Source organism: Tursiops truncatus, chromosome 1 (assembly GCF_011762595.2).
Source record: "Tursiops truncatus isolate mTurTru1 chromosome 1, mTurTru1.mat.Y, whole genome shotgun sequence".
NCBI classification, from domain to species: Eukaryota; Metazoa; Chordata; class Mammalia; order Artiodactyla; family Delphinidae; genus Tursiops; species Tursiops truncatus.
Genome location: NC_047034.1, coordinates 65,882,693 through 65,909,258, shown reverse-complemented (window position 1 = coordinate 65,909,258; position 26,566 = coordinate 65,882,693). Strand labels below are relative to the sequence as shown.

General features: G+C 40.2%; 1 protein-coding gene across 1 annotated transcript; it reads left to right on the top strand.

Annotated features, from left to right (window-relative positions):
• Positions 1-18,545: 18,545 nt before the first annotated feature.
• Positions 18,546-26,022, top strand: RGS4 (regulator of G protein signaling 4). The gene is given in 9 exon segments (XM_033855779.2): positions 18,546-18,714; positions 18,972-18,994; positions 18,997-19,060; positions 19,063-19,179; positions 19,182-19,245; positions 22,159-22,263; positions 22,573-22,634; positions 23,172-23,338; positions 23,745-26,022. Coding segments are annotated over 9 exon segments (900 nt in total). The 5' UTR covers positions 18,546-18,656; the 3' UTR covers positions 23,985-26,022.
• The last annotated feature ends 544 nt before the right edge of the window (positions 26,023-26,566 follow it).

The following is a 26,566-nucleotide window of genomic DNA, read 5'->3' as shown; positions in this document are numbered from 1 at the left end:
TCATCAGGAGGACCACTGGAATTAAAGTCAGAAGATCTGTACTCCAGTCTTAGTTATTACTTACTAATTATTATCTTCAATAATTCCCTAACCTAATCTCTCTGAACTGTATTTTCATTGTCTGAAAAATGGGCTTAAAGACTGTTTTCTTTCCCTTTTCCCACCCCCAGTGCACAACTTATTACGAGGGCTACACTAGAATACGTATGTGGAAGCATGTGGGCACTGTGCTGGGTCAAGAGAGAAGAAATGAATTTCCTGGGATTTGAGCCAGCTTTCTGAAGCTCCAAGATATGGCCCATGCATGCTTCCTGATTTCTTGCGGAGTCTGTACAGATCTCTCACACTGTGTTTGTTGTAAGTTTTTGTAGAAGCCATGCATTCCTTTTCTGATTATTAAGCAGAGAAAACTCTGATGTAGAGAGTAAAACTTCATATAGAATGAGAAGAATCCCCAGGTTGCTTTCTTGGATGAATAATCAAATATTAATGAATTTCTTTTCAGAAATTTCCAACAGCAACCTCATCCCTATTTCCTCCGAAGAGGAGAAAAATAAGACACATTTCCTTGATCAAAATGTGAAATCATCTTGGAAACTGAAAAAGCATTGTGAATATGTAAGGGACTAATGCTACTGGTCTCTTGACACAAATAGTTTGTGTCTTCGTAGGTATGAAGGGGCTAGAATACTGTAGGTGCTCAATAAATGCCTATTCTGTGGATGGATAGCAGTGATTGGGAGCAGAGGTCGTGAGACAGGTGTCTAGATTAGCTGAGAGTCATGGAGTGACTGAGTGAAAGTAGAATCTCTAAAAACGAGGCAGCAGAGAATATTGTCTATTATGTCAACACTTTTTTCCTTCTGTCCCACTTTTTTCTCAGTGTAAGTCAGAAAGACAGGGAGCAAAAATGATTAAAAGCACCTGGAACTAATGGCATCCTCCTCTAGTTTCGGGTAGGATAATAATTTGCTGCTGAAATCATGATAGGATTTAAAATTGAAACTCATGATAGCATCAATGTTTGAAATGAGACATTGAGGTTACCAGAATCCACACTCTAAATGTTTCTTCTTTCTCTCCCTTCCCTTCTATCTCATCATGTGTATGTATCTATTTTGAGACCGGAAGCCCTATCTTCTTTGTCTTCACATCAGCCATGATACTTAGCACTACTCTTTTCACTGAAAATTAGGTCCAAAATGTAGTTAATAATCATCATGTCCTCATTTCCCAATTATCTGAAATTTAAGAGGAAAAACATCTCAGATTCAAGACTTATTACTAAAAATCCATTTTCTGCCTTAAGGGAGAATGTGTGAGAAGCATAAATGAATCTCTGGTGACTCAGTGGCTTGTAGGAACACGAGCATGACCATTAATTCTTATTTATCAATGCAGTAGGATCCTCGGGAGGGAGAGGAGGGGCCCAGAGAAAGAGCTTGGGCCTACTGTATGCTGATTTTAGATCCTACTCTGGAAGCTTTTGAAAATAGATTTTTAATGTAACTACTTCCCCCTATAACCTGACTTTTCCTCCTAAAAGTTGAATGCAGCTTCAACAGTACAACAGAGAATTAAGGTGTGTGGAATTCAGAAAAACGGTTTTACCTGCCTTCCTTCCTTTTCCATTTCAGTAAGTACAGTCATTCCTCTTGCATCTAAATAATGCAGTCCTTACATCTCACACTATAGCACCTACTGGGACCATGGAAGACAAATCTACACAGTATATCCTGAGACATACTGCCAGTCTTTCTCTGTTCATACTATACCCACCCAGCTTCCAGTTAATTTCTCTAGAACACAGGCCTCCATGCTGCTCACTCTATTTTCTCAGGACAAGGATGACACTTTTTTTCCTTTAACATCATTATTTTGAGGTGTAATTGCTTTACATTGTTGTGTTAGTTGCTGCTGTATAACAAAGTGAATTAGCTATACCTATACGTATATCTCTATATACCCTCCCTCTTGCGTCTCCCTCCCAAACACATGAAAGGATGCTCAACGTCACTAATCATTAGAGAAATGCAAATCAAAACTACAATGAGATATCACCTCACATCGGTCGGAATGGCCATCGTCAAAAAATCTACAAACAATAAATGCTAGAGAGGGTGTGGAGAAAAGGGAACCCTCTTGCACTGTTGGTGGGAATGTAAAAGGATGACACTATTTTTTTTTTTTTTTTTTTTTTTTTTGCGGTACGCGGGCCCCTCACCGCCGGGGCCCCTCCCGCCGCGTAGCAACAGGCTCCAGACGGGCAGGCTCAGCGGCCACGGCCCACGGGCCCAGCCGCTCCGCGGCACGTGGGATCCTCCCGGACCGGGGCACGGACCCGTGAGGAAACTCTCACTTTCTTTATTTTTTCTTTCTTTATTATGTTCTTTATTTTTTTAACATCTTTATTGGAGTATAATTGCTTCACATTGTTGTATTAGTCTCTGCTGTATTAAAAGGTGAATCAGCTATACGTATACATATATCCCCATATCCCCTCCCTCTTGCATCTCCCTCCCTCCCACCATCCCTACCCCACCCCTCTAGGTGGTCACAAAGCACCAAGCTGATCTCCCTGTGCTATGCAGCTGCTTCCCACTAGCTACCTATTTTATATTTGGTAGTGTATATATGTCAGTGCCACTCTCTCACTTCGTACCAGATTACCCTTCCCCCTCCCTGTGTCCTCAAGTCCATTCTCTATGTCGGTGTCTTTATTCCTGTTCTGCTCCTAGGTTTAACGGAACCTTTTTTTTTTTTTTTTTTAGATACCATATATATGTGTTAGCATACGGTATTTGTTTTTCTCTTTCTGACTTACTTCACTCTGTATGACAGACTCTAGGTCCATCCACCTCACTACAAATAACTCAATTTTGTTTCTTTTTATGGCTGAGTAATATTCCATTGTATATATGTGCCACATCTTTTTTTTTTTTTTTTTTTTTTGTATTACGTGGGCCTCTCACTGTTGTGGCCTCTCCCGCTGCGGAGCACAGGCTCCGGATGCACAGGCTCAGCAGCCATGGCTCACGGGCCCAGCCGCTCCACAGCATGTGGGATCCTCCCGGACCGGGGCACGCACCCGTGTCCCCTGCATCGGCAGGCAGACTCTCAACCACTGCGCCACCAGGGAAGCCCTACATTTAGGTATTTAATCCATTTTGAGTTTATTTTTGTGCATGGTGTTAGGGAGTGTTCTAACTGGACTGTAGCAGTCCAGTTTTCCGAGCACAGCTTATTGAAGAGGCTGTCTTTTCTCCATTGTATATTCTTGCCTCCTTTATCAAAGATAAGTTGACCATAGCTGCGTGGGTTTATCTCTGGGTTTTCTATCCTGTCCACTAATCTATATTTCTGTTTTTGTACCAGTACCATATTGTCTTGATTACTGTAGCTTTGTAGTATAGTCTGGAGTCAGGGAGCCTTATTCCTCCAGCTCCGTTTTTCTTTCTCAAGATTGCTTTGGCTATTCAGGGTCTTTTGTGTTTCCATGCAAACTGTGAAATTTTTTGTTCTAGTTCTGTGAAAAATGCCATTGGTAGTGTGATAAGGATTGCATTGAATGTGTAGATTGCTTTGGGTAGTGTAGTCATTTTCACAATATTGATTCTTCCAATCCAAGAACATGGTATATCTCTCCATCTGTTTCTATCATCTTTAATTTCTTTCATCAGTGTCTTATAGTTTTCTGCATACAGGTCTTTTGTCTCCTTAGGTAGGTTTATACCTAGGTATTTTATTCTTTGTGTTGCAGTGGTAAATGGGAGTGTTTCCTTAATTTCTCTTTCACAGTTTTTATCATTAGTGTGTAGGAATGCAAGAGATTTCTGTGCATTAGTTTTGTATCCTGCAAATTTACCAAATTCATTGATTAGCTCTAGTAGTTTTCTGGTAGCATCTTTAGGATTCTCTATATATAGTATCATGCCATCTGCAAATAGTGACATTTTTACTTCTTTTCCGATTTGGATTCCTTTTATTTCCTGTTCGTCTCTGATTGCTGTGGCTAAAACTTCCAAAACTATGTTGAATAATAGTGGTGAGAGTGAACAGTCTTGTCTTGTTCCTGATCTTAATGGAAATAGTTTCAGTTTTTCACCACTGAGAATGATGTTGGCTGTGAGTTTGTCATATATGACCTTTATTATGTTGAGGTAAGTTCCCTCTTTGCCTACTTTCTGGAGAGTTTTTATCATAAATGTGTGTTCAACTGTTTTTGAAAGCTTCTTCTGCATCTATTGAGATGATCACATAGTTTCTATCCTTCAGTTTGTTAATATGGTATATCACATTGATTGATTTGCATGTATTGAAGAATCCTTGTATTCCTGGGATAAACCCCACTTGATCATGGTGTAAGATCCTTTTAATGTGCTGCTGGATTCTGTTTGCTAGTATTTCGTTGAGGATTTTTGCATCTATGTTCATCAGTGATATTGGCCTGTAGTTTTCTTTTTTTGTGACATCTTTGTCTGGTTTTGGTATCCGGGTGTTGGTGGCCTCGTAGAATGAGTTGGGAGTGGTCCTCCCTCTGCTATATTTTGGAAGAGTTTGAGAAGGATAGGTATTAGCTCTTCTCTAAATGTTTGTTAGAATTCATCTATGAATCCTTCTGGTCCTGGGCTTTTGTTTGTTGGAAGATTTTTAATCACAGTCTCAATTTCAGTGCTTGTGATGGGTCTGTTTACATTTTCTCTTTCTTCCTGGTTCAGTCTTGGGAGGTTGTGCTTTTCTAAGAATGTGTCCATTTCTTCCAGGTTGTCCATTTTTTTGGAATACAGTTGCATGTAGTAATCTCTCATGATCCTTTGTATTTCTGCATGTCAGTTGTTGCTTCTCGTTTTTTGTTTCTAACTCTGCTGATATGCATCTTCTCCCTTTTTTTCTTGATGAGTCAGGCTAATGGTTTATCAATTTTGTTTATCTTCTCAAAGAACCACCTTTTAGTTTTATTGATCTTTGCTATTGTTTCCTTCATTTCTTTTTCATTTGTTTCTGATCTGGTCTTTATGATTTCTTTCCTTCTGCTAACTTTGGGGGTTTTTTTTGTTCTTCTTTCTGTAATTGCTTTAGGTGTAAGGTTAGGTTGTTTATTTGAGATTTTTCTTGTTTCTTGAGGTAGGATTGTACTGCTATAAAATTCCCTCTTAGGGCTTCCCTGGTGGCACAGTGGTTGAGAGTCTGCCTGCTGATGCAGGGGACATGGGTTTGTGCCCCGGTCTGGGAAGATCCCACATGCCGCGGAGTGGCTGGGCCCGTGAGACATGGCCACTGAGCCTGCGCGTCTGGAGCCTGTGCTCTGCAATGGGAGAGGCCACAACAGTGAGAGGCCCGCATACCACAAAAAAAAGAAAAAAAAAAAATTTCCCTCTTAGAACTGCTTTTGCTGCATCCCACTGGTTTTGGACCATTGTGTTTTCATTGTCATTTGTTTCTAGGTATTTTTTGATTTCCTCTTTGATTTCTTCAGTGTTCTCTTGGTTATTTAGTAGCATATTGTTTAACCTCCATGTGTTTGTATTTTTTACAGATCTTTTCCTGTAATTGATATCTAGTCTCATGGCATTGTGGTCGGAAAAGATACTTGATACAATTTCAATTTTCTTAAATTTACCAAGGCTTGATTTGTGACCCAAGATATGATCTATCCTGGAGAATGTTCCATGAGCACTTGAGAAAAATGTGTATCCTGTTGTTCTTTGACGCAGTGTCCTATAAATACCAATTAAATCCATCTTGTTTAATGTATCATTTAAAGCTTGTGTTTCCTTATTTATTTTCATTTTGGTTGATCTGTCCATTGGTGAAAGTGGGGTGTTAAAGTCCCCTACTATTATTGTGTTAATGTTGATTTCCCCTTTTATGGCTGTTAGCATTTGGCTTATGTATTGAGGTGTTCCTATGCATAAATATTTACAATTGTTATATCTTCTTCTTGGATTGATCCCTTGATCATTATGTAGTGTCCTTCTTTGTCTCTTATAATAGTCTTTATTTTAAAATCTATTTTGTCTGATATGAGAATTGCTACCCCAGCTTTCTTTTGATTTCCATTTGCATGGAATATCTTTTTCCATTCCCTCACTTTCAGTCTGTATGTGTGCCTAGGTCTGAAGTGGGTCTCTTGTAGACAATATATACATGGGTCTTGTTTTTTGTATCCATTCAGCCAGTCTATGTCTTTTGGTTGGAGCATTTAGTCTGTTTACATGTAAAGTAATTATTGACATGTATGTTCTTATTACCATTTTCTTAATTGTTTTGGGGTTGTTATTGTAGGTCTTTTCCTTCTCTTGTGTTTCCTGCCTAGAGAAGTTCCTTTAGCATTTGTTGTAAAGCTTATCTGATGGTGCTGCATTCTTTTAGCTTTTGCTTGTCTGTAAAGGAGACTCTCACTTTCTGTACTTGCTGCCAAAGCTGCTCCAGTATTCTGAAAGCAGTCCTCAAAGAAGAGGGTCAGGTTCAGGCAATTAGAAGTGAATGCTCTCAGAATCTTGGGAGAGAAACTCAGAGGAACAGTAAAAGGGACTTGGGAGAATCCTGTCTGGTCACCAATAGTGTCTACTACAGCCCTGGTCTTCCCTTTTTGTTCTCAACACTCCGGTAATGATGTGTTACATAATGTATGCGTTTTGTACTAGATTATAATCTCCATGAAACCAGGATCTATATCTGTCTTTTTCCCTTGTCCTAGGATCATGCCTGGAACATAGTAGAAGCTAATAAACTGTTTGTTGAATTCTCCATAGAAATGAACAAAAACCTGCTTTGCTCATATAAACCAAATTTAAATAATAGGAAGACAAATTTAAAGAGACATCAATGAGCAAAGTCACCCTGATCCTTATAAATGTCCCTCTAACACTTGTGCTGTCATGTTTCCCCAGCCCTCTTCATTCTTGAGTGCTGGTAATGGTATTTAAAGTGTAGGTAATGCAGTTGAAGATTTTTCCATTTACTGCATTCTCACTGTTTCCAGCATCCTCTTAAGGCAATCAACAATAATAGAAGCTGTCACTTCCTGTATTTCCATCTATGGCCACTACTGATTCTCCAATAGTGATATGCTAAAAGAACTGACTTAAAGACATGACTGATCTCATTTGTTTTCTGCCCCTTCAAAGGTTCTTAGCTGGTGGGTCAGTTCAAGTGGTTAAAGCATAGTTGCTTCTATAGGCACTGCTTTATTCCCTCTGATTATTTGCTTTATGACAAAATGAAAAGGAAGACTGCATTTATAAGTGAAATGACTTCCTTTCAAGTGCTTATTCTGTCACTTGCTAGTTGTGTCATTTGGGACAAATCGTTCAATCTCCTTGTGGTAGACTTTGTTATTGTTCAAAAAATATTTGCTGCCCCTCCTAGGGGGGAGATTATCTTGACCTGCCCCTTTGACATCAAGCTTAGCTAAATGATTTGCTTGAGCCAATGAAATATAAACAGAATTAATGTGTCCCTTCTAAGCAGAAGCTTTCAAAAATAGTGTATATTTTGCTATGTTTTCTCCTTTCTCTCCACCGTGAATACCAGCAATATTCCAGACAGAGGCTGTTCCAAGGCAAGACAACAGCCTGTAGTCCTGGAGTGAAGACAATAGTGAACACAGCCACACTTGATGTAAAAGGACACGTACGAGCAAGAAATAGGTTTCTGTTCTTTCAAGTGCGTTTGGATTTGGTGGGGGGTGGGGGCTGTATGTTACTGTAGCATACTCTAATTTATCCTGATTGACACACATCTTATGTCTTAGTTTACTCATATGTAAAATGTATGTTACAATAGTTTTTACTCCACAGGATTACAGGTTTATTCATTCAGCAACTCTTTAGCTTAAGCTTGTTAAATGCAAGACACATGTTAGGTGCCAGCAGGTTCTGCAAGCAGAAAATATAGTCAGCCTCTTATCATCAATGACTTTATGAGACAATAAAGAACACACACACACACATCTTGACTTACAATGGGGTTATGTTCCAATAAACCCATCATAAGTTGAAAATATCGTTAAGTCAAAAATGCATTTAATACACCTAAAGTACCAAAACTCATAACTTATCTTGCCTGCTTTAAATGTACTCAGAACACTTATTAGTCTTCAGTTGGGCAAAATCATCTAACACAAAGCCTATTTTACAATAAAGCGTGGACTATCTCATGTAATTTATTGAATATTGCACTGAAAGTGAAAACGAATGGTTGTAAGTGTACCGGTTGTTTACCCTCATGATTGTGTGGCTGGCTGGGAGCTGTGGCTACTGCTGCCCAGTATCATGAGAGAGGATCATACCACATACCGCTAGCCCGGGAAAAGACCAAAAGTGAAAGTATCGTTTCTACTGAATGTAGAAATGTAGTATCACTTTCGTATCATCGTAAAGTCGAAAAATAGTAAGTCAAACCGTTGTAAGCCAGGGACTGTCTGTGATTAGAATTTATGACAGAAATTGCTCAGTGCCATACTAGGTAGTGATAAAAGTACTTTGGGAAATTGAAAGGAGGTCCCTTTTTTTTTTTTTTTCATGATTATGGTCATTTATTAAGTAGAAGAGAAGGGAAGAGGTTTTGTTTTTTTTTTTTTTTTAAGGAGATGTATTTTTTAAAAGCTCCTTGGTGATTTTAACATGCAGCCAGGGTTAGAACTAATCTAAATAGAAGTGGCTAATCTTCTTTAATTTTCTTTTTTTTTAAATGAAGGATGTTATGGGGGTGGTCGATTTTCTCCGGGCCTTTGGAAGAATGCACAGATCTTGTCTGTAATGAGATTTGTTCCCCATGCTGTGACCTGAATATGCATTTTCCCTTTCTCAGCCTCAGGTTTCCCATCTTTCACATCCAGGGTTCTTTATTGCCTTCTCATTACCCTGACAATAAAATGAGACCCTACGTTTTATCATCTTCACTCCAGCCTCATTAAAGGAGGTCTTTTTTTTTTTTTTCTTCTTCTTTTTTTGCAGTACGCGGGCCTCTCACTGTTGTGGCCTCTCCCGTTGCAGAGCACAGGCTCTGGACGCGCAGGCTCAGCGGCCATGGCTCACGGGCCCAACCGCTCCGCGGCATGTGGGATCTTCCCGGACCGGGGCACGAACCCGCGTCCCCTGCATCGGCAGGCGGACTCTCAGCCACCGCGCCACCAGGGAAGCCCCAGGAGGTCCCTTTTAACTGTGAGCTCAAAAGACTCTTCCTGAGGGAGTACTGAGTTTGAAGATTGGGCAAAGAAAAGCAAGGAGTCTTTTTCCAGATAAAAATGACTTGGGTGTAAGAAAGCATGGACCAGTTAGAGAGAAAAACGTATTTCAGAGTGTTTGTGAAGGGATTAATTAATGTGAAGGGAAATTAGTGTAGGAAAGGTACTTGGAAGTACTGTTTCGGGAAGTCTTGGTTAAGAAATTTGAACTTTATTTTGTAGAAAATTAGTAGTATTAAGTTTTTGAGGCAAGTATGACAGTTTATTAGACGAATTAGAGAGAGAAGAGTTAATGTGGAAGTCCATTTAGCATATTATTGCTCTAGTGTAAGTTAGCACTCAACACATTTTTTTTTTTTCTGTACAGGCCAGATAGTAAATATTTTAGTCTTCGTTAGCCGTATAGTCTGTATTGCAGCTACTCAACTGAACCGCTGTAGCATGAATGCAGACATAGGCAGCAAAACAAATGGATGGACACGGCTATGTTCCAATAAAACCTTAGGGCTTTCAGGGGATATTCCGAACGGGTGGAAAGCTCTTCTTAATTCCTTCACCAGCTGCTTCATGTCACTCTGCTCTATATACTAATGTTCTGCCTAAAGACTTTGAAACAGGAGCACTCCTACTTGTAAAAAAAATGAAGACGTCTGTTCTAGAGGACAGGCAAGGAGGGTCTGAACTAGGGCAATGAGACATGGAGAGGAAGAGCAGAGTGAAAAACAGTGTAGGAGTGGATTGACGGGAATAAAGGACACCGAAGGCAGCGTAGCTTTGAGAGGGGAAATTATTTCAATTTTGGATATGTTGAGTTTGATGTGAAAGGCAAATGAGATAATGTAGGAAAGAGTGCTTCACAAACTGTGAAGTGTTATAGAAATGGAAGGATTATTTTAAGAGGAAATGGCTGAGACCATTTTATGACTCAACATAAACCCATCAACACTCCTGCAAAATCAATGAAAGTACATGAAATACATATTGTGGGACACCCTATCCTGTTTCTAGGTCAACACCTCAGCATTATGAGACCTTTTCAATCATTGTGATTTCCTTTGAAATGAAGGGCAGCTGTTCCTATAGTTTGATATAGGTGAATACGATCTTTAACTGGGTGACGCTGAGCTCAGAAGCAAGGGGCAGAACTTGATAGGTACTCCTCAGATAGGTCTTCTTTTTAGGATTTTGTTGCAGTGTTTCTTCAAAACCTGACCTTTCTAGAAACAGATACAATTACTGAGTCATACCTTAATCATCAAGTCAAATGATTAATTATAAGTTAAAAAACATGTAGCTTTAAAATTAAGTTTTACACTCAGAGGAATTCATCCTGGCAGGAACTACCACATGAATTTACAAGACTTCTAGAATTGTTCTTTCCTTCTTATCTTGCCTTCACTTAGATTCTGTAATTGTATCAGTGCCAGCTGAAGAGTGAAGATTGAAGTCATTAAATTCAAAGTGGACATGGACTTCCCTGGAGGTCCAGTAGTTAACACTCCGTGCTTCCAATGCAGGGAACATGGGTTCAATCCCTGATTGGGGAACTAAGATCCCACATGCTGTGCAGCATGGCCAAAATATTAAAAAAAAAAAGTGGACATGGGAAGATTAATTCACTGACATGATCCACGTTGACTCTATCATCCTGGTTCCCTGAAAGAAAGGAAGCAATGCACACACGCTAAATATCATTAGAATGAGCAAGCACATGACATAAAGAACTCATGGTAGCTTTTTATAGCCAGGCAGAGAAGCACGACCCACAGGAAGAGCAGCGTTGCATAGGGATTATGAGCATGGCCTCTGGAGCCAAGGGGCCTGAGCTTCAGTCTTGCTCAATTATTTCCTAACTGGGTAACTGTTGAACAACTTACTTGACTTCTTTGTGCCTCAGGTCCCTCAATTGTAAAGTGAGAGAATAATGATATCTATCCTTTCAGGTAGTTGTGAAGGTAATATTTTAATACATGTGAAGAGCTCCATTAGGATTAGCTGTTACTATGAGTTACTGAGAGCAACAGAGCAGTATAAACCTAGACCCCAAGACTGAAATGAAAGAGCATGGCCAAGACCCCCAGACTTGGTTTTTGTGGCAGGGACAGGGTGGAAGACATGTCCAGATTAAGACATTGCAGGAAGTGTGAGGAACACTGAAATCAGAGCCAAGAAAATGCAAAAGCCAGAGTTGATGACAAAAGAAAGGAGACACCTTAAGGAAGATACAAAGTATAGAGTGGGTCCAGAGTACAGAACGGTTCAAGCCAGTACTTTCCTGAAGGCCCAGCTCTCTTCTCTCTCAGAGATCCCTCATCTGTCATGGAGTCAGATTTTTAAGGTCAGCTTCTGAAATCATCTTGGTTTTCTTCTGTTAGCTGGATTTTAGTGTGCTATCTATGCATAAAGAAGAAGTAAAACAAGACTTTGAGGAGGAAAAGAACTTAGATATTCAATCTAACATTTTTTTTTTTTTTTTTGCCAGCCAAAGATAGACAGAACCCAGATCTCCTGCCAGGTGTCATCATTTCTCACTGTAATGGATGTTGTTGTTGTCATTTTTCATCAGAAGTTTCCAAAGCTCTTCTTGTATAATGAAAATATAATTCGCAAGCATCATAAAACTCATGGGGTCTGACAATTTAAAAAATTAAACGGTTTTATAACAGATTGTAGAGGCAGCTGCATGTAAAAAGGGTGACACACCTCAAATTAGCTACCAAGGGAGGTTGCAGGCCCACTTAAGTGATGCCACCACTGCTACAAATGCCCCAAGCCAATTAATATTGAGAACCTACTAGGAGCTCAACATTGTGCAAAAGCAGCAGGAAGCACTTAAAGAATTCACAGGTTTGTTCAAATGATGCAACCGAAAAACATAAATCCAAGTGGTATGTTGTCTAAATTGGCAGAGATTACAATTGTGGGAAGGAAAAGTTGACTTTTAACTGGAATGTTCAGGGTAGGCTTATGGAAGGAGAAGGTCTTAAGCTGGGCTTTAATGAATCTGTCAGTGCTTTGGAAGTTGGTGGGTTGGGTGGGGAGCACCAAGGTTCAGGGATGTGTGACTTGCTCAAGTCTCCATTCTGTTTCCATTCCCTCTTTTCAGTGTCCTATCTTGTTATTCCGTCATCTACTTCCCAGGATCCAAATCGATATGCTGCTTCCTGGCTATCTCACCTCCTCTACCCCAGTGTGGAATCATCCCTGGGAATTTCCTATGCTTGGGAACCATCATCACAATGTTCCTGGTGTTTGGATCCTTGCTTTACTCTTAAGATGCAGATGATGAGGGACCAACACCAGGGCAGTGTAGAGGTTACTGTAGTGGGAGTGGGGGCCTCATAACACACAACCTATGCTACACCAGACTCGGCATATTTGCAAGACTCACTTCACATTTGTGAGGATCTCCTGCCTTTTTCTCCCTCCTGCTCTCCTAGCGTCCATGATTATCTCTATTTTTGAGTGTTTGACATTTTGTTGAAATGAATGGTTTAATGACTATCTCCACTACCCGAACACAAGCTCTTCAGTGTTAGGGATGGGATCTTATTCACCTCTTTGGTGTGAGCCTCCACCATTCCTTATCTAGACAATTTCCGTAGTTTCCTACACAACCTCTTGACCCCCTAAAGTCTATTTCCCATAAAACAGCTAGAGAACCTTGAAATGTAAGTCACAAAACAGACAGACTGTGCCCTCTGATTATAGGTGAAATAAACTTCAGCCCCCTTACCAGGGTTCCTATTAAATTCCTTAACCTTATGCTATTCCTGCATCTACTCAGTACATTCTAGCCATTGTGGTTTCTCTATGCATCAAATTTTTTCTACACAACATTATAAATCAACTATACTTCAATTAAAAAAAAATTCTGGCCTCGGGACCTGTGCACAGGCTTCCTTCTCCCTGGGAGGCCCCATTATTTGCATAGCTGACACCTTTTCCAACTTTTAAGTCTTAGTTTAAATCTTACCTCCTTAGAGAAGCTTGGCTTCTTCATCTAATATAAAGTAGGACTACTTACACTGTTATTTCTTAAGTTATCCCTGGTTCATTTTTTTTTTCTTAAAAGCACTTATTACAATTTATAATTGTTTTATTGATTTGCTTATATACTTGATTTTTGTTGTCCATCTGCCTGCCAGAATGTAGGATCAAAGAGCACAGGGTCTGGTTCTATCCCTAGTGCCTAGCAGATTACCTACCACACAGAGAGTGTCAGTATGTATTTGTTAGATTAATTTCTCCAGAGTGAGCACCTTTTCAGGCATATAGAAGGTGCTCAACATAAATGTTTACATAAACCTTACTAGCAAAGGTAACACAGTCAGGTTTAAGGAGGAGTTAAATAGAGGTCAGGTTCAAGCACTCTACTGGGAGAGTACAAAAGAGGTAGTGATTGATTAACATTGGGGGCAGAATTTGATAGGCAGGGAATTGTGAGGGCATTCCAGGTTGATGGCATCGCGTCACCCTAGGCACAGAGTGGGGAAAATACACAGGTATATGGGGGAATACTCAGTAGTCTGGGAGGACTGCAGAGTAGAATATGATAAAGGATAAAGTAGAAGTCAAAGTATGAATATACTGGGGTGTCATGATAAGGAGTTTAAATTGTCATTTGAGGGCAAATGGGAGTCCAAGGTTGATTTTTAAAGAGGAAAATAATGATCATGATGCTAATCAATATAAAATTGTGTAATATAGTCCATATAATAAAAGTTATAAGTTTTGAGTTTCCCAAGTGTTCCTGATAACTTTGGCATACACTGTGTCATATAATCTTAACAACATTCATTCAACAAATACTATCGAGCACCTGTCATTAGATAATTTACTATTATCCCATTTTTCACATTAAGAAGCTGGAAGTCACAAAGATTATCCCAACTTTCAGGCCCACTCCAGTATATGGAGGAGCTAGAGTTAAAATCCAAGTCTGCCTGACTATAAAGTTCAAGCACCTGCCATGACATCATGTCACCTCTTTCTACTGGCATGAGGTAAGTGAACTCTTATGAAACTACTGTTTCTATCTTGGGCTAAGTTCTGTTAAGAAAGATTTAATCTCTGAGGCAGAGATATTTTTGTTCTTCCCTTACTTCTGGGGAAACAAAGATTTTCCCCTCCAGTTAATTAAGTGTCAAGTGTCAGGGTGAGAGGCTCTGATTTACCGCATGTGCTCACAAAGCTGGATGTAGAGAGCAGGACACATTTCCCAAACATAAGACAAACTGGGAAAGTCCCTGTTCATCTTCCTGGTATACAGCATCCTCCAGCCGGGTATGTTTGCTTTTTAGCTTGAAAAATCAATAACTGTGAACTCTCAATGATATCCAGGCCATTGTAGTTTACAATACGGGGGAAGGAGGCTTCTAACAGCTGAGAGGAAATTGTAGGTGGTGTGAATGCCACCTAAGGCTGAGCCCAGGCCCACATCCGCCCTAGTACAGAGAGGTGCCCCTTTCTAAAACCTGGTGGAAGCAAAGAATCGGACGCCTGCCACAACAGCTTATCCTTGTATTAGATTCCCTCAGAACTTGAGCAATGCTTTCCTTTGTTCTCCCTGAGCTAAAGGTGAGGAAATTACAAACTTACCTGGAGACCACACACAAGCTTATATTCTGCTGTGGCTTACTCTCCCCCAGTAGGAAACAGCACTTCTTTATCCTTTTTGTCAACAATACCTTCCAGATGTTCAGCATTTTACAGTTTAAGGAACACTTTTATATGTATTACCTCATGTGATGCTTGCAACTATCTTGTGCAGCATTATATTTTATGATCATCATCTTTCACTTGGACTATTGCAATAGTCTTCAAACTTTTTGCCAGTTTCTCTCATGTCCAATCTATTTCCCTGCAGTGCTGCCCAAGTGCTACTTCTAGAACATTAATATTATCTGCTTATATACGTTGGCTAGCCCCCCAACCACTACAGGGTAAAATCTGGTCTTCAATGTGACATGAAACACCCTTTGGTGTCAGAGTACTCATCTATCTTCATTGCACTCTCCCTCTCCCCCAAAGCTATAATCACACTAGACATCTCTATGGTCTCCAAAATATATGCTTTCTTTCAACCTTTATGGTCATGGCAACATAGAGGTCAATGGTATAGGGGTTAATAATAGAACCGCTGGACAGTCTGAGCTGAACACCTCTCACCACCACTTAGACATGTAACCTCAGGTAAGTTACTTAAACTCTCTATGTCTCATCTGTAAAATGGGGTTCATTGCAGGACCTTATTTCAGGCTGAATTATGAAAAATAACTGATTTGTTAACATAAAGTGCTCAAAATGGTGCACTGCACTATTAGTGCCCAATAAAATAAGCTGTTATTATTTGCGCTCTATTGTAATGCTCTTCTCTTCTTTATACATCTGCTAAGTCTCTATTCATCCTTTAACAGACTCTTTTGTGCAAACCACTCCAAATTTCAGAGCTTGTGTTTATTCTGCATCCTCTGTTCTTTCCTCGAATTTTATATAAACAAGTTTATAATAATGGCACTCAACATTGCGTTCTCCAGTTATTTAAAGATCCTCCCCGTGAGAGTGTGAGTTCCTAAAAGGTACGGACCATTTCTGATTTATGTTCAGGTCACTAAGACCCAGCAGAATGTCTAGCACAAAGATTCTAGAAAATATTTGTGAAGTAAATATCCATTTTGCAATGTAGAAACTCATGAGCTAGGATCCAAACTGCTAATTCTGCTAACTGGTCAACCTGCTTCCATGCTCCCACCCAATCCGTACTTCCAGATAGCCAGAATGATTATATCATGCCCGTCACCTGCTTCAATCCCTTCAGTAGATTTCCATGGCATGTTGATAAGGTCCAGCCTCCAGACCATGGCCTACAAATCTTTGCAAGACCTGGCCTCTACTTCCCCATCTCTACTTCATGCTATTCTCTCCTTGTTCTCAATTCTCTATCCATGCTGGCCCCTTTTTGCTCTTTCCCAATTATATAAAGAACATTTTCATTTGCTCTTAACCTGTATTTGGTATACATTTTCTAGGCTTCTCTCATTTCTCATTCTGATCCATCAAATCTCATTTCAGATATCGTCTGTTCAAGGAGACCTTTCCTGGCCACCTTGGCTAAATGAGCCCTTTGCTATCCAGTTTCTTTCATATCACTTGCCTATTTTCTTTATGACATGGGTGAATCTAGAATTACTTATTTATTTCCCGACTCCTTCTACTGGGATGAAAACTCCATTAGGGTGTGGACCCTGTTTTCTTATTCACCATAGTAACAGCGATTCTTCAGACAGTACCTGTCACAGAGTAGGAGCTCAAAAGATATGTCTTAAATAAATGAGTAAATAAAAATTAAATCATTTTAGAATAAAGCTCTTCCACATCACCAGAATCATCCAGAAATGACAAGTCATAGAATAATAGAATTTAATGCTTTGTGTATGTCGGAGAAAGAGGGTGGAAAATTGTCAAGTTATCATGATGTACCAGTCCTCGCCTCCCAAATGAAAAATAAGTTAACTTATGAAAAGCTTTTCCAAACACTCTTTAAAATATTAAAACTCCTAAGAAAGCGAGAAATCATAAAGAAGTGAATAAATACAAAATGCTCTCACAGATTAATGGACTAGTCATAAAGTTAAAAAGACCTAGTTTTAATAGAAAACCAGAGCCGTGAGGTTTGCGGCAACTCCTGCAGTTATGGAGCAAGAGAAAACTGGGCAGGGTGAGTTTTCCTTGAATGAAGAGTATAAAAGTAATATTACATTTTGTTATCTACTGTGTATAACGTAAACAAAAAAAATATTTGCGTAGCACTTTACAATTTAGAAATACCTCTGTTTACATAGTTTATCTCATTAGATAAGACAATTGAGTGATAGGTTAGCAGTAGAAAAGCCACATACTCTAGCATCAAGAAACCAGCTCTATTAGTGAGAAGGCAAGTCACTTTCCCTCTCTGTTTCCTTTTTGATAAAATTAAGGTGTTAGTCTAGATTGTCTTAAATCCCATTCAGCTCATCTGAATATTTATATTTAACTCATGACAAACCAGGCTTCTCTTTGATCTAGGTCCAAGATATCAAGCTCCCATCAGGTCTTCATTCATGTTCCCAAAATCAGATTATTTAAGTGATCACTATCTTGGATGCCCAGGTAAGCAAAGAAGGCCCTGGTCCATCTTAGGGTGACCATCTCTCCCTTTTAATTAGTCCCTCCTCTTTGATGCCATTTCTGACTGGTTTATCTCCCTGGGTCTACCTTCCTTGGCCTCTTGCATTTTGCATTGGGCGGTAGTCCCTTCCACAACACCACTGAGGATGGCTGCCAACTTCCCAAAGAAATTCATTTGTTCTATGTTATACCTCAAAGAAAAGTTGCCCAGTAGCTAATCTAATACATTTTTTTCTGTCTTCATGGGAGAAGACCAGAGCTTTTTCCTGTAATTTAAATGCATCTACTGGAGATTATGGTCTCGCTGCACTTTTAGATTTCTCGGCCGTCTCCTTGTTCTGCTAGCCATAGACAGGGGCTAGCAGTGAGGGATGTTCAGGGTCATGTATATGGTAGGGGCCTTGCTCTTTACCACTTTCCCTTCTATATTCTTGGGTGCCTTTGCATCTCACTGGAACCCATCTATTTTTCATCTTCTTCGCCTAAACCCTTAGATGCCTCAGCTTCTTTTAATAGAAGTACAGTTCCCTGTATCTTACGATCAGGAACCTTTCTGCTTTCAAAATGAAAGCTGTTCAGTTCTGACATAGCAATTAATTTTCTCCTTCCACTCATAGCCTTCCTAGACGGAGAAGATCCCTCTGTAACTTTGATGTGAGTATTTGAGCTACGACTACAAGATGTGAAACACCTGCATGATTCTTTGAAGTATTCAATCCATCATATTGTGTACCAAAGATAGTAATTGTCCAGGTTGGTTCAGAAGCACCTGCAGGGTTAGATATTCTTATGTTCACTGTGACCCTGGTAACATGCAAAGCAAACTACCTATGTTTCTTTTCTCCCTGTCTCACTGTTTCTCAATATTTTGAAATACTAGTTTGGATACCTAGAATTGCATAAGACAGAGTAAGATATAAATCCACTTACAGATAAGAACAGGTGTCTATATTTGTTCATTTGTTCCCTCCTCTTGTCTTCCGGCTGCTGTTTTGAAGCATTTTGCTGGAGGCAGACATGTACCAAAGAGATTGTCAATGCTTGGATGAGTCCTGTTCTTAGTAAGAGTTCTAGAAAAGTATTCCACAGTTAGGCTGATTACAGATGTAGCTAATCTATTTTCCCTCAGCTAGTTTTCTGTGCTGCCAGGTGTATAACTGTCTATCTTCCAGCTATTCTTCCCGCACATCCCTGTGTGAACGTGGCAACAGAGAAAGCAACTTCTGCAAATCCCTGCCTGGAAACGATGGATCCTGCCCACTCCCTTTCGGAAACAGTGAGAATCAGATTTTAGACCATGTATGAAATAATATTTCTAATCCAAAGGAGGAAGTGCATTGAGAGTCAGCCCCAAAGTAAGCCCATGAACTCCTGCTAGCCCCTTTCCCTCCAGGAGGCAAGTTCCCTTGACATTGTTTTTACAGACAATGAATAAACCCCATGTTTTGTAGCATTGTAAACTTATCTTTTCCTTTTCTGGACATTCAAAACCTCAGACATCCGTAGAGCACTGAGCAAGTTTATATTTTCTGTATGTCTACTTTGCAGGAGGATTTTTCTGCCTGTTCACTTTGCATTGTTGCGTCAGCCCTTTCTTCCTTATCTCTTCCAGAGGCTGGAGAGGCAGAAGGAGGCTGAGAGGAGATGGTATTACAGAGCTGCCATCTGATTGGCTGGACGGTCTTGGCTGTCCTATAAATAAGACCCCACAGGCTTGGGAGGGAGAAGCTCAGAGGATTCTGACAGTATCTTTACCGGAGAAAAGGCAAAGTGTGCTCAGAACAGAAGCCACAGCTCTTCCTGCTGCATTTCTTTCCTAACGTGAATCCCACACTACACAAGATGTGCAAAGGACTTGCAGGTCTGCCGGCTTCTTGCTTGAGGAGGTAAGATCATTTTCAGCCACTAAACCAGATAGTGTTAAACTTTCAGATAGACTTTTTAAGTTGTTTGCATATCCTACTTACTAACCTGGTTCTTTGGAATTAGAAACAATGTGGTGAGGAGAGCATCAGCCTCCTAGCTTTCCTTCAAGACTAGCTAGAAATTGTGACTTGGGAAGTGTTCACTCCAAATTTTGGCATCCCATATGTTGCTTTCTATGACCTTAGTCTTGAGGACTGTTCTGATCCTCTGACCAAGCTAGTTCTAATTAAGAAGTGATATGAGGTTTTTTGGACTATATACAGTGGTCTGTAATGTCTCTACCTGTGTTACTGTTATTTGAATATCACTGAGGTACGTAGAATCATGGGTCTGGGCTTTCTTATTGTATACTAGATCTCGTTTTGGGGAGGATACCTCAGAATGAAGTTTGGCTACATCACCAGAAAGGCACTATGCTGTCTGTGTGATGCTGCAGTATCTTTCACTCTGTGTCCTTATAAGCAAATGCTACAATAAAATAAGAGTTTCAAAACTAGGTCTCCCTTATCTCTCTGCTCCTACCTCTAGTTCTCGAAATGCCATATGTGATTGGTGGTTGAGAAGTATTGAGCATAACAAATCAGCTAAGGGCTCTGTGGAAGATCTCATCTTAAAGACATTGTTTTGTCAAAGTACTGTCTCTTGACTAAAAAAAAAAAAACCCTTAAAGATATGCAGCTACTCATATGTCTTTACCGTTTTAAAAAAGATATAAATAAATGCTTTCATAGAATGCTCATATATTAGCTGAAAAACTACAAAACTAGTGCATATTACATTACTTAATCTTATAAAGTAAAAAGTCAATTTGTACATGTACCACCCCCTGTCTTGTTCCTCTGCAAACCTTAAATTTGCAGGTGAAGTCACCTTAAATTTCAATTCAGAATTATCTCAGAAAGCACAGTCTTTTGTGTAATCCTAAGGAGTTTACCTCCTGTCATTCAGGAGTATGAAAAAATAATCTGTTTTTTTTTTTCATTCTTTCATGGCTACTTTAAAATGAATCAGGAAGGGCTGGCAGGGAGCACTTATGAAAACAGTGGCCCTGACCTCCACCATTAATTTCCTGAACTGAATAGAGCAAATCAATCCAAGCTTCAGTTAACTCATCTAGAAAATTAATCATACAAAATACAGGAGTGTCAGGAGAAGGTTATGCTCTGGTAAATATTTTAGGAGACAGGTGAGTAATTACTCTAGAGCTTTGCCTTCCAGGAGCTAAGACGCTAACCTGGGGAGCTAAACTCTGTATCAGCAGGGTCAACTGCCCTTCCCTTTCCTCACTGGTGAACTGTGAATCATCTTGTCCAGCACCTTCATTCTCACATTGGTGCCTGAGGCTCCAGGGGGAATGTGAAATGCTCAAGGTCACGTAGGTGGTGGGTGGCACAGTGCAGATCAAATCCAGGTTTCTTACTTCAGAGGTCAGTGGAGTCACCTTGGTTTTTATTTCTATGGTTCTATTGTGTTATTAGGACAAGTGTAATGTACTTGCTAAGAGTACTTTCAAGTCTTCATGAAAAGATTCTGCGCTGGTCGATAACTGTCAGATCTCAGCTGGACCTGGCATATGGAAACATGAGATGATTTCTATTTTGACCCAATCACAATATACTTACATTATCACCTTAGAATCACTGCAGGCTTCATGATTAGATCTTGCTATCATTAAGGAAGATTTTGTATCCCGTGACCACTTGGGGAAAAATAGGAGGGAGAACAGTCTTGTGAGGGAAAGAAGATACTGTTTTAGGGGCAGCACAATAATATAATGGATTTTAAACTTTCTGGAGAAATGCACATAGATAAGGCATTATTATATCAGTAGCCATCCTTGTGGCTTCATTTTCCTCCCTCTAAACAGGAACAACTCGTCATTCATTTAGTCTTTCATTTCCTTCAAAACAACATTTCTCCTTTAAAACTGTATCTCAGCTTTTATAAGAAAAGAGATCCAAGCAAAAGAATAAATAACAAAAAGTGAGGAGGTTGAGCTCAAAGCTTATTAAAAGGTCCTCCTTTTTGAATGAGTCACATGCCCTGCCGTACCCTAGCGACCTATTAAACAGTGACCATAAGCTGGAAGCTCTGCTCCAATTAAATAATCAGAGCTTCAGTGATGACTCTTGCTTGCTTCTCCTTATTATTGTTTTTGAGCCTCAAATGTGCTTTATAGTGTAAATATCCTTATAGTGTAGATGTTAAAAAGGAAAGTAGTAGCAATAGCAGGAAAGCTTGCTTTCCTTAGAAGCAAACCTGCAGGAGCTCAGGTTTCAGCCTGAACATTTGTGTTTACCCCCTCATTTTCCACTCCTCTCTGCTGGAGCTGCACACCTCCATAATGTGACTTGCTCACCACATCCAGGCTGGAGTCGAACAAACCCTTACTTCCTCAGGTTCTTCTCCATTGCTCTGCTAGCAGTGAGGCAGATGGAAGTAGCAACTACCCTCCAGAAGGTGGCGCACAACAAGCAAGTGCTATATTTCACCGTTCACTGCTTGCTCTCCAATACCTAAAACTTACTCAGAGAATAGTCAAGTTTTGAATGTGTTTCTGCTGAAGATACCTAAGTGTTCCTTTGGTCAAAATGACAGGTTTACAGAAGAGGCTCCGCAGGTAGACTGAAGGGTCAGAATTCCAGTTACTGATGAAGGAGGCTGTGCTCCAGGTTTTGCAGTAAGTCATAGGCAGAAGCAGAAGCAGAATCTCATTTTCCTGAGAGTTCTTGCCAGCTTCAACTCCTATATCCTAAATAAATTACCCCTGCCCCTTTACTAGTGATGAGCCCTTTGAACTGTACCATTAGGGTATCTTCTAAAGAGAGCTCTGTATCATTATTCTTTTTTTTTTTTTGCCCTCTTCTGTGCAGTGCAAAAGATATGAAACATCGGCTCGGTTTCTTGCTGCAGAAGTCTGATTCCTGTGAACATAATTCTTCCCACAGCAAGAGGGACAAAGTGGTGATTTGTCAGAGGTAAGAGAAAAGGCCTTGGCAAAGAGCCACTGCGTATTAACTATCTGATGACAGAGATGTTCTGTAAGGAGAAAAAGAATTGATGTCCCTAGTTGACCTAGATTTGGATCATGATGGCCTCCATTTCCATGGAGATCACGTTTGCATTTGAAATTTCCATACATCTAGTGGAAAGACGGCCCTGTGCAATGACAGGTCTCAGCGTAATGATGGAAAATAAAATCTCTGGGTTTTATTCAGGATCTTAAATGTTTTGCCCCCATTTTGTATCCTAGCATTCAGGTTATTCTTTCTCTGTAATGTCTCTAGGGTGAGCCAAGAGGAAGTCAAAAAGTGGGCTGAATCACTGGAAAACCTGATTAGTCATGAATGTAAGTATGACAGCTTCTCCCCCAACCTCCACTCCCTGAGATGAAGATATAGCACATTGGATAGACAAGTTATCTCATATTATGCCTGATCTCATAGGAATTACAGAAAGCCTTGGATTTCTTCTGCATTTCAGACTCAAGAAAATCAGCCTGCTTAAAATTTTACCAGATCCTAGAGCTTTGTGACATACAATAGAAAGCTCATACACAGTCCATGTGGAAAACCATCTCTTTCATCACATAGAAAATGGGTAGAGGAAAACCCCCAAATATTGAGATTTCTTGCAGAATCAACCTCAGTTTCTCTTTCCCAAACTCACTTTGGCAATTGAGGGCAGCATAGGCATTTCAGAAACATAACGCTTTCTTGAAAGAGACTTCAAACATCTGACCTCCAGTGACCTCCCAAAAGGAGGAAATAGGGCACTGTTTGAACGGATGCCTTGTTCCCTCAAGCACCCCAGCTTTATCTGCAATACGGTGCCCACGAGGGCAGTCACTGTGATGACAACAGTGGTTCTTTCTCCTCTGTCACAGGTGGACTGGCCGCTTTCAAAGCTTTCTTGAAGTCTGAATACAGTGAGGAGAACATTGACTTCTGGATCAGCTGTGAAGAGTACAAGAAAATCAAATCACCCTCTAAACTAAGTCCCAAGGCCAAAAAGATCTATAATGAATTCATCTCCGTCCAGGCAACGAAAGAGGTAGGTCTGCGTGGCAAAGAACTGTCTGCATCCTAGTGAAATTTTCTAGACATTCAATGGCATGGATCCTTAGACGATGTGAATTAAAGGTACAACAGTGAAGCAGGTTATTACAATCTTGACAACCCCAAATAAATAAGTTAAGTAAAAAGCTCTTTCATCCAGATGATCTCCCGTCATGAATTTTTTTTGAGGAATATCCCAAGTTTGTGAGAAATCATTGAAGTTATTGCCCTACCCACCCTGAAGCAGTTGAACATTTTATGTTCTCTCACATGTGCCAGGGTCGAGCTGAATGTCCTTTTTTTCACTTCTGGGGTATAGAGAGTGCACACAGTACAAAGCATGCAGCCTCCCATCCTTATGGGGTAAAATGTCTAATGAAGCCTTGGACTCTGGCCCTTAGGTAAACCTGGACTCTTGCACCAGGGAGGAGACAAGTCGTAACATGCTGGAGCCTACGATAACCTGCTTTGATGAGGCTCAGAAGAAGATTTTCAACCTGATGGAAAAGGATTCATACCGCCGCTTCCTCAAGTCCCGATTCTATCTTGATTTGGCCAACCTTTCCAGCTGTGGGTCAGAGAAGCAGAAAGGAGCCAAAAGTTCTACAGACTGTCCTTCCCTGGTGCCCCAGTGTGCCTAATTCTTGCTCAGTGGTGGAGGCTGAAATGCCAAGACTCTATGCCTGGAAAACCTGAGGCCAAATATTGATCTGTATTAAGCATCAGTGCTTTCTTCACATTGTAGCCTAGTGTTCATGCTGCTGGCTATGTGTGAGTCACTCCCATACAAAAACTAGATTTTGTTTTGGTGTTCTGGTGTTCATCAGGGCAGGACCTCATTCCAGTCCAATTTTCCCAAATTCCTTTTAGGGTGCCATGTGAGCAAGTATCCAGATAATGGCCTTGTGGGTCTGGATTTTCTCTCCTGCCAACAGTGTGACCTCAGGTTGGTTGGTTGGTGGTTGGGACACTTCATGTGACATCCACAGGCACATGTGTTCTGTTAACCAGCACTTTCTCCAAACTCGAGATGTTTAGATGAGGTTGATCTATTTTATGTACATATGTGTGTGCATGTGTGTGTGTCTATGTATATATATATATATATATATATATATATACACATGTACATATGTACATACACACATTCTGTATATATGTATGTATATATACATACATATATATTTTTGCAAGAATGGCAGGAAAGACCCTAGGTGCTCATAACTAGAGTGTGTGTACATACATACATGCGTGTTCTGATCCCCAGTCTTTCACTCTGCAACTGAACAGGGCAAACTAAACCAGCTGCCCTGCAGGCTAAGAAAGGAATGCTAACCTGTGCAAAGTTGATTCTGTAAAACTCCATGAGTTTTGCTAGAGAAACATCCCAGGGATTTCATGCTTAGTTTGACCACCGACAGCCTCCAAGTTGGACAGTATTCTAAGGCGCAAACGTAAAGAATCTTATGCCTGCCTGACATAGGGCTGTCTTTAGCTGGTTATCACTAATGGCACTTTTGAGTCCCCAAGCTGCTGGCCTCCCCTTCCTTGCTTGGATGCTTGGTGCGTAATAGTGGGAGCCAGATTGGTATGGAGTTGGAGATGAGGTGCTTGAACAGAATGAAGAAACTTAGGCAGGGCCTCGCCAGCTCTACCTACTATAAGATGCCGGCTGAGTAAGGGCACAGGATTTAAAGATTAATATTCTTATCCCCTACTCTTTTTTCCTCTCTTGATTAAGGTGCTCTTCTCATTTTGATTTTCCCTGAGAACTTTAGCCATCAGATGAGGCTCCTTAGTTCACTGTGGTTGTTTGTTTCCCCATAATGGCTCTAGGCTATTTGCCTATTCCTTATAAACCAGCATCAGGGGAGAGATTCTATTTTTTAAGGGGGGAACATGTTTTCACAAACTGAAAAGCCCTCATAAGTTTCTTTTTTGAAGGTAGAATCTGGTTCATTCCATCCCAAACATCAGGACTCACAGACTGAAGGCATTTCTTTCTAGGCTCTGAGATGAAATGAGAGAGAAAAGAAAAAAAAAAAGGAAAAACGGATACTAATTTTTAGAACTACTGTTTAGAACTTTTCTCAAGGCGGATGAAATACTTGAAAATGTCTCCTTTATGTTATTTATGATGTTTTGTACAGTGTTTTTATTACTGTATCGTTTTATAAATGGAGGTGCAGGATATCACCTGAATTATTAATGAATGGCCAGGAAGTAATTTTCTTCTCATTCTTTTAAAACTACTGCCTTTGAAGTGCACACACATGCATACCTGAACACTGAAAGGATTTTTCCAGTATAAATTACATGCATGGGCACCTCTGTGGCTTTTAAGCCAATAGATGTAATAGGCTGCAAAATGAAGACACCGGAGTGTGTGTATACAAATCTCAATGTATTAAATGTATAGGTTTCCTCAGTTGTACACTTTTTGTCTCTCTGGCAGTCTTGCTTTCAGTGTCCCCAGAGTTCCTCATCAGCGCCCCTTTCTGTTATATGCAGTTCCACACTTTGTCTCTAGTTAACTCCAGGATCCAAACGTGGTAACTCTATTGGTCTTGCCCTATTAGAACTGTTATGACTTTCAGATTGTATCTGTACTCACAGACTTCTGTCTCACCAATAGGTCTGGAAAGTCATTCTGAATGAGAAGTAAATTATTTTATGTAATACTTTTCTCAAGTGTGTTTTTCCATTGTATTTCCCCCTTATTTCGTCACTCTTTGGCATGCTGAGCTTACCTGCTTGTGGTCCATGGACAGAATACTCCTTCCATATGCATGCCTATTTTTATCATCATGTGCTTTAGAGGCCTCAGAGCAGATGCTTCCAGTGAAACACACGCATCTTAATAATAAGGGTCAATAAATGCTTCATAAAAAACTATCTGCTTGTAAACACATTAATCATCCACAGAGGCATGTTATGAGAAATAGCAGGGTGTGGAGTGATTATAGAAAATGACTCAGACCCAGTTTTTATCTCTCCCATGCCAGCTCTGGGAAAGAAATCAGCAAAAGAATATTGTATATTCTTTGGTTCCTGCCACTGCTCTGCCTGCCTTGAGTCACAGAACCAAGGCAGTCTTCGGAGACTTTGCTGAACAGATTTGGTGGGTTACTGGCAGGTCCTTAGTAAGTTTTCAAGGGATAGGGTTCACCTTCCAGAGCAGCGCTTCCTCTACTTCCAATTACCTGCCTGACTGAGAGAAGAT